The sequence below is a fragment of the Thermobia domestica genome, chromosome 10 (genome assembly GCF_964235325.1).
Source record: "Thermobia domestica chromosome 10, izTheDome1.hap1.1, whole genome shotgun sequence".
Classification (NCBI taxonomy): domain Eukaryota; kingdom Metazoa; phylum Arthropoda; class Insecta; order Zygentoma; family Lepismatidae; genus Thermobia; species Thermobia domestica.
Genome location: NC_137463.1, coordinates 268,938,720 through 268,957,298, shown reverse-complemented (window position 1 = coordinate 268,957,298; position 18,579 = coordinate 268,938,720). Strand labels below are relative to the sequence as shown.

General features: G+C 36.8%; 1 protein-coding gene across 1 annotated transcript in view; it reads right to left on the bottom strand.

Annotated features, from left to right (window-relative positions):
• Positions 1 to 18,579, bottom strand: part of rod (kinetochore component rough deal) — a 224,765-nt gene that overhangs the window by 48,274 nt on the left and 157,912 nt on the right. Inside the window, exons 29-30 of the mRNA XM_081729572.1 lie at positions 3,705 to 3,841; positions 883 to 1,007 (exon numbers count right to left, since the gene is read on the bottom strand). Coding sequence (XP_081585698.1) covers positions 883 to 1,007; positions 3,705 to 3,841 — 262 coding nt within the window. The remainder of the gene's footprint in view (positions 1 to 882; positions 1,008 to 3,704; positions 3,842 to 18,579) is intronic.

The following is an 18,579-nucleotide window of genomic DNA, read 5'->3' as shown; positions in this document are numbered from 1 at the left end:
AAATTTTATTTTCAAGTTAAATTTCTAATTTTTAATTTATAAAATAAAAAATGCAAAAAAATAAATTGTAAACTATATCTAAAAAATTAAATCACAATATAAATTCTGTTATACAATCATGTCTGTGAATTTGTCTTATGCACTTATAAGACCTTTACTTACATAATTAAACTCATTACAAAAAAATTAAAAAAAAAAAAAAAGAAATATAAATTTCAAAATTTGTTTAAAACGTCTAAAATCCAAACTCAAAATACTTTTATTACTGAACCTGATTTTCCGTCACATCCACGAGCTTTTAAATTATTAACCTCAGCAAAAATTCTAATATTAAATAATTTCAAAAAAGACAAGTTCATTTAAAAGTTCATGCAATTTAAGTAATCCACAAAGTTAGTTTAGTACAGCTTTATCCATTATCATCATAAACACACACACACACACACACAAAATCCTTTCAAATTTAATACTGCCAAAACGGTGGGTGCTCGGCATAACCACTATACAAGTAATAAAAAGCTACTAATCATCAGTACTCTGTCTTCAAAGTAATAACTCAAAAAATCAAGTTTAAAGCTAAACAGTACTCAAAAGCATAAAATTGTAAAAATTCAATCTTATCGAAACTTACCAAGTATGTGTTAAAAAATCTGTTTGTGCTAAGCTTTCCAAGTGCATAAAACAATTTACATTCAAAATTAAACTCTATTAAAACTCTTATAATTATAAAATGTAATTATTATACCTCTCGCGAAACAACCCCAAATTAAAACCTTAAAATGAAAAATAATCTCATATGTGAATATGGTGCAATCAGTGAACAAGGAATAGTCAATCTAATTTAAAATAGTTTTACTCTACTGATTACTATCTACAACTTACGCAGGATTTCTTGTCCTTTAGGGTTAATCACATAATAGGGCAATCTCCATTTGGCTATATCTGGAAGAGACCTTGACACAGAGAAGGCGTCTCGCCAGGCTATCGTTTCCTCCTCATCAGGTGGACTGCAAAGATATTCACTCATTTCATTTTCAGTCAAATGACAACAGTACAAAGCTGTGTTGCATATATCGTATTTACAAATATTATTTAATATTTCTGTACGTATACATCAATATAGTATTAGCTCACCATTAGATTTAGAATTTAGGATTGAGATTTCTGGGCTTTCGACATCTATGGTAATGTTAGCCCTCATGTTTTGAGGGATGACGTCACTCGGCAAGCGCACTATCCGGGAAAAGGAAAGGAAGGAAGCTGCCTGGAACCTATTCAACATTTTCCGGGTGTGAATGAAGAAAACCTCATTCGGGATGGCTGGCCTGAAGAAGTTTTACACTTTTTCGACCGAATGACCCTACTGGGAATCGAACCGGGACCGTGTTAGGAGGAGAGCGTTAGCGACTACGCTAAGCGGGGCCACCACACTCAACATTAGAGGTTAAGAAAAATGTCGGGTGACACAAAACTGGTGGGATTAGAAGCTCGACCTCTTATCGAGCAGACTTCTCATTAATTAAGCTATGAGTATTTGTGCATATACTGAATCCCTCAAATAATCGCCAACAGATGGCTCTCTAGTTAGATATTGAGAAACCGTACCATATTATTAGCATTTAAGTGAAGAATAAATGCCCAGAAATGATATGTATACCAATGGATAAATGTCATTGATCTGTATGTAAATCCTCATGCGTAGCTTTAGAGAAAATGGACAAAACGAATGACTTTGTAAAGCTGAAACTGATGTCGTAAGAGAACCATGCAGCTTATTGAGATAACACTGGTATTGAAATATCCTCCCATTAACCTCTTCGATATCACAATACATAGTGTAGTTAACTATATACAGTATAGCCTAAAATTAACATTGACTCTTCTGCTTCACTGAAGTACGAGGCGCGTTCGGAAAGTAATCTCCGATTGGTCACTGTGTGTGAAGTAGTGGGGGTAGCGCTACCATCTTTGAGCAAACGTGCGCGGTAGATCAGTCTGCATCCAGCTATGGTAGAGTGAAGGTTGTCTGATCACAAGTTAAACTTGTGTAGCATCTTAAAATGTGGACTGCAATAGAAAACCCCATCAAGTGCGAACTGTTAGGCCTATACGTTTTCTTACGACAAAAACAAGATTCGGCAGCAGCTATTCATGGGGAACTTTGTGTCGTATATGGAGCAAGGTGGTGACTGAAGGAGTTGTAGGTGAATGGGTTCGTTCATTTAAAACTGGACGAACAAACACTCATGACAAAGAGAGGAGTGGTAGGCCATTAGTGATCACTAATTAACTCGTTCGGAAAATTGATGGGAAACTTCGTACAAATCAACGTTTCACAATCTCGGATCTTTTCGACGAATTTCCATAAATTTCCAGGACCGTGTTATATGACGTAGAGACATAAGATGATGAGGAGGAGCTGAAAGATGCAGTCGCAGGCTGGATCAAGGCACAGGCGGGAGATTTTTATGCTGGTGGAATTTCTAGTTGAAACATAGAGTAAAGTAGTAGTTTTCAGATGTATAATAAATTTTTCTTATTCTTTTTTAACCAATTGGAGGTTATTTTCCGAACGGCCCTCGTATTATCCAAATAGAACATAGTATATCAGTTGATAGAGCATATCAAGGTGAGTCAAATGACATGCTTGTGAGTAAATTCTTATGCGCAGTTTTCGAAAAAATAAACAAACAAAAGAGAATGCCGTTCGTTGTCAATAATTATTTTGCTGGAGGAAATTGCTATGTATTTTTGTCCTGTTTGTCTTCTTCTGAAGGTGACACGCTGTCACTTGCAAACCACGAAAAACATAGAAAGGTGTTGATCAACCGATGGAGCGCCTTCATGCAAAGCACGAGGTTCGGATTCCAGTCCTCACCAATCCATTCACCATTTTTTTCCTCTTATTTCAATATTTGTTTTCAGAACCACGAGCGCAAATTGTTTCATTTTAAAGAAAATAATTTGTACACACATTTAAATGTGAAACAAAACCAAAAGAGTAAAGTTTATTCAATGGGTTTGAAAGAGGAAAGTTTACTTTCACACCACATAAGAGACTAATACTACAATACCATTATATTAAGTTAATCTATGAAATAAACATTTGTAACTTTTTTTTACACATATAATAAAGGGCAAAAAGAATTACGTAATTCACTGAATATTTCAAAAGAGAAGTGAAAAATTAAATCTTTAAGTTTTACGTCCCACACTTATACCCGATAGGCTAAAGAAGACGGTGATAAGAAAGTAATGAAATGGTGGAATGAAGACAGTGGGAAGAAACGGGAGAACCCCGAGAAAACTCACGCACACAGTGTTTGTTCACCACAAAGGTCACTTGGCGCGAGCTGGGATCGAACCAAGTATCCCATGCATCAAGGGTGAATGCTTTACCACTGAGCTACCACGGTCCCCAATTTCAAACAAGAAGCAAAAGTTGAAATTTAGTATAACTCTCAGCGAATCTATTTTAGAATTCACTTCCTACTTCTGTATTCCTATATTGCTTCTAATAATTAGTAATGTGATAAACGTAGCGATAAGGGCGTGTAGAAATCGAAATTTCCGGAAATGCACTAGGAAGATACATATAGTTAACTGACAGAGAAGTCACGCTAGGAAGAGAGTTTACGCATTTATTTGATATGTGAGGAAATAAAATATGAAAAAGGATAATACCGGTACTGTCAAGAAATTACCTTTTCCTTTGATATTTCTTCAGAAACAGCAACGCCATAAGACTTTCTTCCTCCACAATACTTTCATTTAGTTTCAACGCTAATCCATGTAACTTGTCTAATAAGCAAAGGTAAATCTCATAGTGATAGAAGTTCACCTGAAATTAAATAATACCAGATTTAACAGATAAATAGTACAAAGACACGTACAACTACTAAGTACACTTTCGCTGAAGATTAGATAATAATAAATTAATGCATAATGCACAAAACCAAGGGTTCTGTCCTGTCATTTTCTGTAGCACACTGTGTGTTCCCCCAAAGTTCGTGTTGCTTTCATCATGAATTTAATATGAAGACAGAGAAAAGAGAGGTACCTATGACTCACTATCAATTTGTTATTAGTTAGAAGAAGGAGTATTATTATTACTTTCGAAAATAGTAGTGTAAACATACGTACTTAAATCTTGGGTTAAATATATAAATTTGTAAGTCTAGTATTTAAATGATGTGAATAGTAGATCTTAGTGAGGTCAGAGAGCGTGTGGCGCCATTGCAGTGGAAGTTTACGTGGTGGAATACTTCCAAAGGCGCTGTACAGACGTGTGTCGTAAATCGGGGTTAAGAAACTTCATTAATTATGGTAAATGGACATCGTTAAGTTTAGAGAAATATCGCCGAGTTTTAACTCACGTAACGGAAATCTTCGTCGAAGTGTGGAGTGTGATACGAACGTGTAGTTTTATTCAACGAATTAAATTTTCTTTGTGGAAATGCGCTGAAATGATTTCGCAATTTTAGTTTTCCTGAAATAGCGAATCCGAATTAGCATTTTTCGGAAGTGTGAGTGACAAAGAAAGAAAATAACTGGAATCGAATACACTGCAATTATATTAAAAGAAATGCATTACGGACGAGGGCTCGCCACAAAGTACCAGACGTTTTGGTCTATTGTGTAAGTGGGAGGGGCTAGAGTCGCCATCTTGGTGGTTGCCACACTCAGTACGCATTCAGCTGTAGTAGCGTGAGGACTGTGACGCTCTTACTGTGCTTTCTGCGACGTGTTCAATGTGCGTTGCAATAAAAAATCCCGCCTCTTGTGAGGTGCGTTCTGTCATTAGATTTCTGTTTGCAAAAAAACACAAGCCAATTGAAATTCATCGCCAACTGTGTGCACCGGGGAAAACTTAGCGCGAAGGTGTTTTATTCACGATAAGGCACGTCCACACATGGCCAAGGCCAAGCGTACCCGAGAAATCCTGGATGGTTTTGGATCACTCATCATACAGCCCGGATTTGGCACCGAGCGACTACCACCTCTTCCCAACGATGAAGACATGGCTCGCTACACAACGCTTTGATACTGACGCCGAACTGCATGCTGGTGTAAGCTAGTAATTGAAATCGCAGGTGGCAGATTTCTACCGCGACGGTATTGAAAAAGTTGTGCCACGGTATGATAAGAGCCTTAATTTGAATGGTGATTATGTGGAAAAACAACCTTTTAAATGTATATAATACAATTTGGTTTGTTTATTCTGTTACTTTTTTTATTATTATTATTATTATTTCAAAATGTGTTACTTTCTAGATATTCCTCGTATTATTTATTTATATTTAGAAAACCAGTTCATACAGTGAGTCCTGTTACAAAGGAAGTAAGCACATAGTGCGCATCTTTCCTTCCAGTCACTTGAGAAAGGAAAGAAAGTGCTTGAAGGTTCATCATGTTCTGTGTGGCGTACAATGTTAGAGAATAAGTCGTCGCTGAATGGATTGGATGGTACGCTGCGAAAGTTACTTTTTTAAAATATGAAATACAAATTGATTAACAATTAATAAAGAGTGATATATATTAAGTGAACTGTAAGTTAAATCCAGTTATAATTTAGCGCTAAGTCTTTGATTAATCACCTTAACTAACGTTTATAATAAGTGGTCTAAATGTATGTTCCTGTTAATTCAAATTCAGAATTTCAGATCGTTGGCTGTCAAAGCATTAAAGTAGAATCGTAATTCAAGAAGTAATCTTTTCTTCTAAGCTTAATTAATTAACTAACTGAATTGAAGGCCATGAGAATATCCCGTGGAAACGCGCCGTTACGGGTCAGAGTAGAACAAAGAAAACTTGAAGAGATCGATAAATTCAAGTATATGGAAAATATTTTTACGAAAGACGCTAATTGCACCAAAGAGATCAACCCAAGAATTACCATAGCTAAAGAAGCATTCAACAAGAAAAGTTCACTCTTAACTAGCAGGCTCAAGATTGGACTTAGGAAGAAGTTGGTCAAGTGCTATATATTGAGTATTGGACGGTATGGTTCAGAGACTTGGACATTACGGAAGTTACAGAAGAAATATTTAGAGAGCTTCGAAATGTGCTGTTAGAGGAAGATGGAGAGGATACAATGGACAGAATAAACGAAGATGTTTTGAAACGGATAGGAGAGAAGAGGACACTTCCATCCAGCATCCTTCGTAGGAAAGCCAATTGTATTGGACACATATTGAGAAGAAATTGTCTTCTTCATAGCGTCATAGAAGGAAAGATGAAAGAAAAGAGAGGAAGTTAGAGACTGGAACTATTGGATTGTATAGTTCAGAGACTTGGACATTAAGGAAGTTAGAGAAGAAATATTTAGATACTTCTATCCAGCATCCTTCGTAGGAAGGCCAATTGGATTAGACATTATCTTATGAAGAAATTGTCTTCTTCATAGCGTCATAGAAGGAAAGATGAAAGAAAAGAGAGGAAGTTAGAAACTGGAACTATTGGATTGTATAGTTCAGAGACTTGGACATTAAGGAAGTTAGAGAAGAAATATTTAGATACTTCTATCCAGCATCCTTCGTAGGAAGGCCAATTGGATTGGACACATCTTGCGAAGAAATTGTCTTCTTCATAGCGTCATAGAAGGAAAGATGAAAGAAAAGAGAGGAAGTTAGAGACTGGAACTATTGGATTGTATAGTTCAGAGACTTGGACATTAAGGAAGTTAGAGAAGAAATATTTAGATACTTCTATCCAGCATCCTTCGTAGGAAGGCCAATTGGATTAGACATTATCTTATGAAGAAATTGTCTTCTTCATAGCGTCATAGAAGGAAAGATGAAAGAAAAGAGAGGAAGTTAGAGACTGGAACTATTGGATTGTATAGTTCAGAGACTTGGACATTAAGGAAGTTAGAGAAGAAATATTTAGATACTTTTATCCAGCATCCTTCGTAGGAAGGCCAATTGGATTGGACACATCTTGCGAAGAAATTGTCTTCTTCATAGCGTCATAGAAGGAAAGATGAAAGAAAAGAGAGGAAGTTAGAGACTGGAACTATTGGATTGTATAGTTCAGAGACTTGGACATTAAGGAAGTTAGAGAAGAAATATTTAGATACTTCTATCCAGCATCCTTCGTAGGAAGGCCAATTGGATTGGACACATCTTGCGAAGAAATTGTCTTCTTCATAGCGTCATAGAAGGAAAGATGAAAGAAAAGAGAGGAAGTTAGAGACTGGAACTATTGGATTGTATAGTTCAGAGACTTGGACATTAAGGAAGTTAGAGAAGAAATATTTAGATACTTCTATCCAGCATCCTTCGTAGGAAGGCCAATTGGATTAGACATTATCTTATGAAGAAATTGTCTTCTTCATAGCGTCATAGAAGGAAAGATGAAAGAAAAGAGAGGAAGTTAGAGACTGGAACTATTGGATTGTATAGTTCAGAGACTTGGACATTAAGGAAGTTAGAGAAGAAATATTTAGATACTTCTATCCAGCATCCTTCGTAGGAAGGCCAATTGGATTAGACATTATCTTATGAAGAAATTGTCTTCTTCATAGCGTCATAGAAGGAAAGATGAAAGAAAAGAGAGGAAGTTAGAGACTGGAACTATTGGATTGTATAGTTCAGAGACTTGGACATTAAGGAAGTTAGAGAAGAAATATTTAGATACTTCTATCCAGCATCCTTCGTAGGAAGGCCAATTGGATTAGACATTATCTTATGAAGAAATTGTCTTCTTCATAGCGTCATAGAAGGAAAGATGAAAGAAAAGAGAGGAAGTTAGAGACTGGAACTATTGGATTGTATAGTTCAGAGACTTGGACATTAAGGAAGTTAGAGAAGAAATATTTAGATACTTCTATCCAGCATCCTTCGTAGGAAGGCCAATTGGATTAGACATTATCTTATGAAGAAATTGTCTTCTTCATAGCGTCATAGAAGGAAAGATGAAAGAAAAGAGAGGAAGTTAGAGACTGGAACTATTGGATTGTATAGTTCAGAGACTTGGACATTAAGGAAGTTAGAGAAGAAATATTTAGATACTTTTATCCAGCATCCTTCGTAGGAAGGCCAATTGGATTAGACATTATCTTATGAAGAAATTGTCTTCTTCATAGCGTCATAGAAGGAAAGATGAAAGAAAAGAGAGGAAGTTAGAGACTGGAACTATTGGATTGTATAGTTCAGAGACTTGGACATTAAGGAAGTTAGAGAAGAAATATTTAGATACTTCTATCCAGCATCCTTCGTAGGAAGGCCAATTGGATTGGACACATCTTGCGAAGAAATTGTCTTCTTCATAGCGTCATAGAAGGAAAGATGAAAGAAAAGAGAGGAAGTTAGAGACTGGAACTATTGGATTGTATAGTTCAGAGACTTGGACATTAAGGAAGTTAGAGAAGAAATATTTAGATACTTCTATCCAGCATCCTTCGTAGGAAGGCCAATTGGATTGGACACATCTTGCGAAGAAATTGTCTTCTTCATAGCGTCATAGAAGGAAAGATGAAAGAAAAGAGAGGAAGTTAGAGACTGGAACTATTGGATTGTATAGTTCAGAGACTTGGACATTAAGGAAGTTAGAGAAGAAATATTTAGATACTTCTATCCAGCATCCTTCGTAGGAAGGCCAATTGGATTGGACACATCTTGCGAAGAAATTGTCATCTTCATAGCGTCATAGAAGGAAAGATGAAAGAAAAGAGAGGAAGTTAGAGACTGGAACTATTGGATTGTATAGTTCAGAGACTTGGACATTAAGGAAGTTAGAGAAGAAATATTTAGATACTTCTATCCAGCATCCTTCGTAGGAAGGCCAATTGGATTAGACATTATCTTATGAAGAAATTGTCTTCTTCATAGCGTCATAGAAGGAAAGATGAAAGAAAAGAGAGGAAGTTAGAGACTGGAACTATTGGATTGTATAGTTCAGAGACTTGGACATTAAGGAAGTTAGAGAAGAAATATTTAGATACTTCTATCCAGCATCCTTCGTAGGAAGGCCAATTGGATTGGACACATCTTGCGAAGAAATTGTCTTCTTCATAGCGTCATAGAAGGAAAGATGAAAGAAAAGAGAGGAAGTTAGAGACTGGAACTATTGGATTGTATAGTTCAGAGACTTGGACATTAAGGAAGTTAGAGAAGAAATATTTAGATACTTCTATCCAGCATCCTTCGTAGGAAGGCCAATTGGATTGGACACATCTTGCGAAGAAATTGTCTTCTTCATAGCGTCATAGAAGGAAAGATGAAAGAAAAGAGAGGAAGTTAGAGACTGGAACTATTGGATTGTATAGTTCAGAGACTTGGACATTAAGGAAGTTAGAGAAGAAATATTTAGATACTTCTATCCAGCATCCTTCGTAGGAAGGCCAATTGGATTAGACATTATCTTATGAAGAAATTGTCTTCTTCATAGCGTCATAGAAGGAAAGATGGAAGAAAAGAGAGGAAGTTAGAGACTGGAACTATTGGATTGTATAGTTCAGAGACTTGGACATTAAGGAAGTTAGAGAAGAAATATTTAGATACTTCTATCCAGCATCCTTCGTAGGAAGGCCAATTGGATTAGACATTATCTTATGAAGAAATTGTCTTCTTCATAGCGTCATAAAAGGAAAGATGAAAGAAAAGAGAGGAAGTTAGAGACTGGAACTATTGGATTGTATAGTTCAGAGACTTGGACATTAAGGAAGTTAGAGAAGAAATATTTAGATACTTCTATCCAGCATCCTTCGTAGGAAGGCCAATTGGATTAGACATTATCTTATGAAGAAATTGTCTTCTTCATAGCGTCATAGAAGGAAAGATGAAAGAAAAGAGAGGAAGTTAGAGACTGGAACTATTGGATTGTATAGTTCAGAGACTTGGACATTAAGGAAGTTAGAGAAGAAATATTTAGATACTTCTATCCAGCATCCTTCGTAGGAAGGCCAATTGGATTAGACATTATCTTATGAAGAAATTGTCTTCTTCATAGCGTCATAGAAGGAAAGATGAAAGAAAAGAGAGGAAGTTAGAGACTGGAACTATTGGATTGTATAGTTCAGAGACTTGGACATTAAGGAAGTTAGAGAAGAAATATTTAGATACTTCTATCCAGCATCCTTCGTAGGAAGGCCAATTGGATTAGACATTATCTTATGAAGAAATTGTCTTCTTCATAGCGTCATAGAAGGAAAGATGAAAGAAAAGAGAGGAAGTTAGAGACTGGAACTATTGGATTGTATAGTTCAGAGACTTGGACATTAAGGAAGTTAGAGAAGAAATATTTAGATACTTCTATCCAGCATCCTTCGTAGGAAGGCCAATTGGATTGGACACATCTTGCGAAGAAATTGTCTTCTTCATAGCGTCATAGAAGGAAAGATGAAAGAAAAGAGAGGAAGTTAGAGACTGGAACTATTGGATTGTATAGTTCAGAGACTTGGACATTAAGGAAGTTAGAGAAGAAATATTTAGATACTTCTATCCAGCATCCTTCGTAGGAAGGCCAATTGGATTAGACATTATCTTATGAAGAAATTGTCTTCTTCATAGCGTCATAGAAGGAAAGATGAAAGAAAAGAGAGGAAGTTAGAGACTGGAACTATTGGATTGTATAGTTCAGAGACTTGGACATTAAGGAAGTTAGAGAAGAAATATTTAGATACTTCTATCCAGCATCCTTCGTAGGAAGGCCAATTGGATTAGACATTATCTTATGAAGAAATTGTCTTCTTCATAGCGTCATAGAAGGAAAGATGAAAGAAAAGAGAGGAAGTTAGAGACTGGAACTATTGGATTGTATAGTTCAGAGACTTGGACATTAAGGAAGTTAGAGAAGAAATATTTAGATACTTCTATCCAGCATCCTTCGTAGGAAGGCCAATTGGATTAGACATTATCTTATGAAGAAATTGTCTTCTTCATAGCGTCATAGAAGGAAAGATGAAAGAAAAGAGAGGAAGTTAGAGACTGGAACTATTGGATTGTATAGTTCAGAGACTTGGACATTAAGGAAGTTAGAGAAGAAATATTTAGATACTTCTATCCAGCATCCTTCGTAGGAAGGCCAATTGGATTAGACATTATCTTATGAAGAAATTGTCTTCTTCATAGCGTCATAGAAGGAAAGATGAAAGAAAAGAGAGGAAGTTAGAGACTGGAACTATTGGATTGTATAGTTCAGAGACTTGGACATTAAGGAAGTTAGAGAAGAAATATTTAGATACTTCTATCCAGCATCCTTCGTAGGAAGGCCAATTGGATTAGACATTATCTTATGAAGAAATTGTCTTCTTCATAGCGTCATAGAAGGAAAGATGAAAGAAAAGAGAGGAAGTTAGAGACTGGAACTATTGGATTGTATAGTTCAGAGACTTGGACATTAAGGAAGTTAGAGAAGAAATATTTAGATACTTCTATCCAGCATCCTTCGTAGGAAGGCCAATTGGATTGGACACATCTTGCGAAGAAATTGTCTTCTTCATAGCGTCATAGAAGGAAAGATGAAAGAAAAGAGAGGAAGTTAGAGACTGGAACTATTGGATTGTATAGTTCAGAGACTTGGACATTAAGGAAGTTAGAGAAGAAATATTTAGATACTTTTATCCAGCATCCTTCGTAGGAAGGCCAATTGGATTGGACACATCTTGCGAAGAAATTGTCTTCTTCATAGCGCCATAGAAGGAAAGATGAAAGAAAAGAGAGGAAGTTAGAGACTGGAACTATTGGATTGTATAGTTCAGAGACTTGGACATTAAGGAAGTTAGAGAAGAAATATTTAGATACTTCTATCCAGCATCCTTCGTAGGAAGGCCAATTGGATTGGACACATCTTGCGAAGAAATTGTCTTCTTCATAGCGTCATAGAAGGAAAGATGAAAGAAAAGAGAGGAAGTTAGAGACTGGAACTATTGGATTGTATAGTTCAGAGACTTGGACATTAAGGAAGTTAGAGAAGAAATATTTAGATACTTCTATCCAGCATCCTTCGTAGGAAGGCCAATTGAATTGGACACATCTTGCGAAGAAATTGTCTTCTTCATAGCGTCATAGAAGGAAAGATGAAAGAAAAGAGAGGAAGTTAGAGACTGGAACTATTGGATTGTATAGTTTAGAGACTTGGACATTAAGGAAGTTAGAGAAGAAATATTTAGATACTTCTATCCAGCATCCTTCGTAGGAAGGCCAATTGGATTGGACACATCTTGCGAAGAAATTGTCTTCTTCATAGCGTCATAGAAGGAAAGATGAAAGAAAAGAGAGGAAGTTAGAGACTGGAACTATTGGATTGTATAGTTCAGAGACTTGGACATTAAGGAAGTTAGAGAAGAAATATTTAGATACTTTTATCCAGCATCCTTCGTAGGAAGGCCAATTGGATTAGACATTATCTTATGAAGAAATTGTCTTCTTCATAGCGTCATAGAAGGAAAGATGAAAGAAAAGAGAGGAAGTTAGAGACTGGAACTATTGGATTGTATAGTTTAGAGACTTGGACATTAAGGAAGTTAGAGAAGAAATATTTAGATACTTCTATCCAGCATCCTTCGTAGGAAGGCCAATTGGATTAGACATTATCTTATGAAGAAATTGTCTTCTTCATAGCGTCATAGAAGGAAAGATGAAAGAAAAGAGAGGAAGTTAGAGACTGGAACTATTGGATTGTATAGTTCAGAGACTTGGACATTAAGGAAGTTAGAGAAGAAATATTTAGATACTTTTATCCAGCATCCTTCGTAGGAAGGCCAATTGGATTAGACATTATCTTATGAAGAAATTGTCTTCTTCATAGCGTCATAGAAGGAAAGATGAAAGAAAAGAGAGGAAGTTAGAGACTGGAACTATTGGATTGTATAGTTCAGAGACTTGGACATTAAGGAAGTTAGAGAAGAAATATTTAGATACTTCTATCCAGCATCCTTCGTAGGAAGGCCAATTGGATTGGACACATCTTGCGAAGAAATTGTCTTCTTCATAGCGTCATAGAAGGAAAGATGAAAGAAAAGAGAGGAAGTTAGAGACTGGAACTATTGGATTGTATAGTTCAGAGACTTGGACATTAAGGAAGTTAGAGAAGAAATATTTAGATACTTCTATCCAGCATCCTTCGTAGGAAGGCCAATTGGATTGGACACATCTTGCGAAGAAATTGTCTACTTTATACCGCCATAGAAGGAAAGGTGGAAGGAAAGCGAGGAATAGGAAGAAGACAGCTGATCAATGATTTGAAAAATAGAAGAAAATATTTGGAGTTAAAAGAGGAAGCTGAAGATCGAGAAAGACAGAAGAAACATTTGCAGGTCTAAACTTCAATTAAAAAAAAAAATCATTAGTACCAGGACTTGCCAAAAGGCAGAATACTTAATAAAAAAATGTAATTTAAATTCTAGCTATTGCATAATAATATAGGGAATAAAATAAGGAAGTTAGTAAAGACAGTTGACAGTAGTAGTAGTTGTTAGTAGTTGACAGTAATTGATGGAGTTTAAAATCCCTTTTCAGCAAAGAGACTATAGGAAACGGAATGTGTTGCTTACAATTGTATCCGAATCAAACTTCATTTTATCTCAGATTTAGTGCCCGCACTGGAATCAAACCCAGGCCCCCGTGCACTGAAATGACGGATGTAAGTCATTAGAGTATGGTTTGTGATTACTGTTGATACCACTTTTAACAGTTACGGATTTCACAAGCATCAATCGTGTGGTATTAAAAATGAATTAAATAAAAACACTAATTACCTTTAAAGAAAGGGACTCAGCTATCATCTATGCTGATTTCTAACGAGTTTAATTTGTCCAAACTTCTTTATACAGTATATTTACTCTGTCCGTGTCTCCATTTGTCCGGGAGACCAAAAGAAATTATTTGATGGATTATCATCAATTTCGGCCAATAACGAGCTTTTTTTTTTTTTCAACTACGCGTTCGAAGAATATACTTCATTTCCACTCTAAGCTCTTTCTTAAAACTGGAAATGGTCATCAATTCAAAAAATATCACTCCATACAAACCAAACTTTTTTACTTGGCGTACACGTGGTACTGCTACTTGTTTCGTTTTTATTCCGCTCGTAGATTTGAATGGTTCGTGTTCTAATGCTCTAATCATGAGCTTTGGTTTGTGTAGTGGGACTGGCTCCTAACGGTTACATTCAAAATCAAATGCAATGCGTATTTTTAACGCACCACACTTACAGATTATTATGAAAATAATGGAATCATTTGCAGTTTGCAATACGTAACATATTGTAACGATATTCTACATGTGAGGCTCGAGGTTCGATTCCACGAAGGGACACTTGGATTTACTTCATCTACTACTTTTTTTTAATTACCTACACCTATCCTTTCCTTGTTTGAGTACTTTTCCTCCAAGTTATCTATGACTCATTTCCTTGTTTTTCAGCTTTTCAGGATTGATCTCTTTGTTGCCTATTTTTCTTCTGGCTACATTTCCTCAGTTAAATATCTACTTGAGGAAGCACGAGATTATGATCAGAGAAAATGTCGATCATGGGAAGGGTCTTCGCGTTTTTCAAGCTATTCCCATACCTGTCCTGAATCATAACATAAGCTATTTGATGGCTTCGGCCATCTATTGAGGATTTCCATATATATCCTCTTTTTTATGCTGACTGAACTATCCAATTACTACGGAATTTTGTGTGTAGAAATTGACCGGTCGCTCTTTCTTTTGTCTAAACCACATTTGCCTACGACACTACCTTTTTGTTTTTCTCCCATAACTGCACTGGAATCTCTCATTACAATTACGCATTCACTTCTCCTTCTCCTGTCGGTAATTTCTTCTACTTTCTCATGATTTTCCTCTATTTCTTTACGTGACGTGTACGTGACGTGACGTGGTCGGAGCGTAGTCTGCATCACCATTAAATCTTTCGTTTTTCCTTTAAGTTTTAACATAACTATATCATCAATAAATTCTATTTGGTCTAGGAATTAATTCGTGCGGGTGGACAAGAGATGGCGCAACGAACGGAGCGTCCCACAGTTCCGTGTATCCACACATGTGTTGCAAACCCCTGTCATCGCGTATCGTTCGTAGTATAGGGCAGTGGATTAAAGCGTCAACAACACCAGTTTGTAGTTAAGTGAACATGGCGCAATTTGTGCCTGATAAAGTGTTTTTGCGGGGTGTCCTGCTGCATTACTTTAACATGCAGAAAAGTGCGACTGAAAGTCATCGTATTTTGGTGGAAGTGTATGGTGACCATGCTCTAGCTGAGCGAACGTGTCAGAAGTGGTTTGCACGGTTTAGAAGTGGTGATTTCGGCTTGGCAGACCAAGAGCGAGCTGGACAGCCAAAAAAAATTTCAAGACGAAGAATTGACAGCATTGCTCGAGCAGGATTCGTGTCAAACGCAGGAACAACTTGCAGCAGCATTAGGCGTTGATCAAACAACAGTCTCCAAACGCTTGAAAGCCATGGGAATGATTCAAAAGATGTCACATTGGGTTCCACATGAATTGAAAGACAGAGACGTTGAAAGACGAAAAACCATTTGCGAATTGCTGCTTCAACGACAGAGCAGAAAGGGGTTTCTGCATCGAATTATTACGGGTGATGAGAAGTGGATCCATTACGAGAACCCTAAACGAAAAAAGGCCTGGGTGAAACCAGGTGAACCAGGTCCATCACAACCAAAACGAGATATTCACTGTGCAAAGGTTATGCTGTGCATATGGTGGGATATGAAAGGTGTGGTGTACTATGAGCTGCTGCAACCGGGTGAAACTATGAATGGAGAACGTTATCGACAACAATTAATCGTTTGAAGCAAGCTCTGGCCAGAACACGACCAGAATGGGAGAACAGACATGATAAACTTATTGTTCAACATGATAACGCTCGCCCACATGTCGCAAAACCGGTCAAAACCTATTTAGAAAATGTCGGATGGGAAGTTTTACCCCACCCGCCGTATTCACCAGACGTTGCTCCTTCGGACTACTACCTGTTCGATTGCATGAACAACGATTTGATTGGACAGCGGTTTACTTCTTCAGAAGATATCGAAGCATGGGTCTCTGACTGGATCGCTTCCAAGGATGAGGACTTCTTTCGCCACGGAATCCGTACATTGCCTGACAGATGGGCGAAAGTGGTGGCTAGCGATGGACAATATTTTTCTTAAGGTATTTATGTATTTTGTGTTTGTACTACAGCTTCAATGTGTGCGTACCAACCGCACGAATTAATTCCTAGACCAAATACTTGCACTATTTTCTTCTCTAAGCGCTTACTAAGAAATATTTCCACGCCATTATGATCGCTCTTTGCATTATTTAATTAAAACATTCTATATATTTCGCTTCTAAACTCCCCATTACTTTCCCATCTAACGAAACAAAGTCCTACCAAGCCTAGATTTACATTCCCTTTATTGTAACATGGTATGTACGTTCTATGTCTCTATCCTAAACCTTTTGCTCTAGCTTGTCTTTCTTTCTCTATTGATCTTCTCTATACTGCTACTGTCTTCCAATATATATATATATATATATTTTCAGGCCATCTTCCTCCGGAGATATTTTACCTCCGGAACTACGGTATATCTTGATCTGCGAAAGACCATTGTACATATGTTCTTTTTCTGTTGTCAGCAAACTAGGTGGTTTCCCGTTATTCTCCATCCCGTAGTATCCCAGCTTTAAAATATATATCTGACCACTAATATCATCTAAATTGTTTGGTGACCTTCATCGAGAATTTTCAAAGCACTTGAAGAACTAAACACATTAAACAAAGTTTGATTTATACAAACTTGACTCTTCTGGGAAAGTGAAGATATTTGACACTTTTGATAATTCCTATTTCGCACAGATTTATTAGTCTGCTAGTTCCAATGAAGTATGCCCTGTTAACATGTAAGTTCGTAACCGTCTATCACAAATTGAAAGGATTCGCTTTAATACTTCATTCTAATACAAAGAATACACGAGGTCATGCAGGAAACTAAACCTCAATAAGGTTGTGACTTATGTTTATGAATAAACATTTTTGGATGATGATGAGGATAGTTTAAAGTTTTGTTCTGGCCACATTACTAAGTTGCGCTTGCACTGGTGATCAGGTAACTCGAGATGGCGCCTCCCCAGGAAAGGTTACAGTGCATATTGTGGTTTGTAGAGTTAATAATCTCGCGTTTCGGTGCGAAGAAAGTTCGAAACAACGTATGGGGAACCATCTCCAACAGAGACTAGTATGAAGAGACGATGCGAAAAGTTCAGGATTACAGGGAGTGTGTTAGATTTGTTACGCAGTGGAAAATCAGGATAAGTGAGGATGTGTCTCACGTAGCGCAAGAGGAATGCATGAAATGGAGTCCAATGAAATCGCTTAAATGAAGATCCTTGGATCTGGGAATGCCGAGGTTAACATTACACAAGAATGTGCGCAAAAGGTGAAGGCCCGGATATAAGTTAAAATTGGTACACAATCTGATCGACGAAGAATGTGTTACAGAAATGAAACTTTGCAAATTGATGCTTACTCTTTACAAGGTGATTGTGAACTTCTCTCTCGCACTATTTTCTAAGATGATTCTACGTTTTGTATTTCGGGAGAAGTGAGCAGGCACAACCGCCGGACTTAGGAGGTTAAAAATCCACATGGGTTTCAAAAGCATAGGTGGGGTAGCTCCAAAGTCAATGGGTGATGCGCGCTTTCAGTGGACAATATCATTGGCCCATTTTTCTTCGAGAAAGATAGGGTAAATGGCAACAAGTATCTGAAAATGCTATAGACATTCCTTATGACAGAACTTGAGAGTTTACGCGTAACAAATGCTCACAATCAGATCCACATTATAATGATTACTGCGGATGGCAAAAGAAACCAACGTGATAACCAAGTTCGGGAATCGAACCTGGAATTCCTTTAGGACCCGTGCATTAACAGCTTCGCTAACTATCTATACACAAATGCTGTTTCCCTGCAATACGCGATTCGAACAAAACGAAGTTTTGTTCTTGTTCTAACCTCACTACAAACAACTGCAATAAACCACTATATCAGAAGTTATGGATTAAACACTACGACGAACTATGCACATAACATACATAAAGGAAAAATCCTGAATCAAATACACACATGATCCAATTCACTACACTTGTATTAATCATATTCTTAGCTTTCTACCTAGGTACATACTTACACAAAGGTTTAAAAAAAAATGGATAAAAGAAAAAATTAATAACAGAAGAATTGAACCCGACACGCGACACAGGTCTTTGCATTAAACCAGCATCTTCTCGAATAAAGTATCGCTCTTCCCACTTCTCTCAGGAAGCCCCGCCCATAGATTCTGAGCCCTTCATAACATATGAATTTTTATTCATTTTGTCTGTACATCTACTCTCATTGGCTGGAGCATTAATATGACGCATAAGAAAGATATTTGAGAATACGTTACCAGAATAATTCTCATGGATGAGGTTCAAACATGAACAAGGAGTGCATTATAATGTAAAAAGAAAGAAAATACAGAAATGAAACGAAATGCACTTCTTTAAATATATGAAGAAGAAAATAAAAAACAACTTAAAATTAGATCATAATAAATATCACTATAAAATGCAAAGAGGTAGGGTAGAAA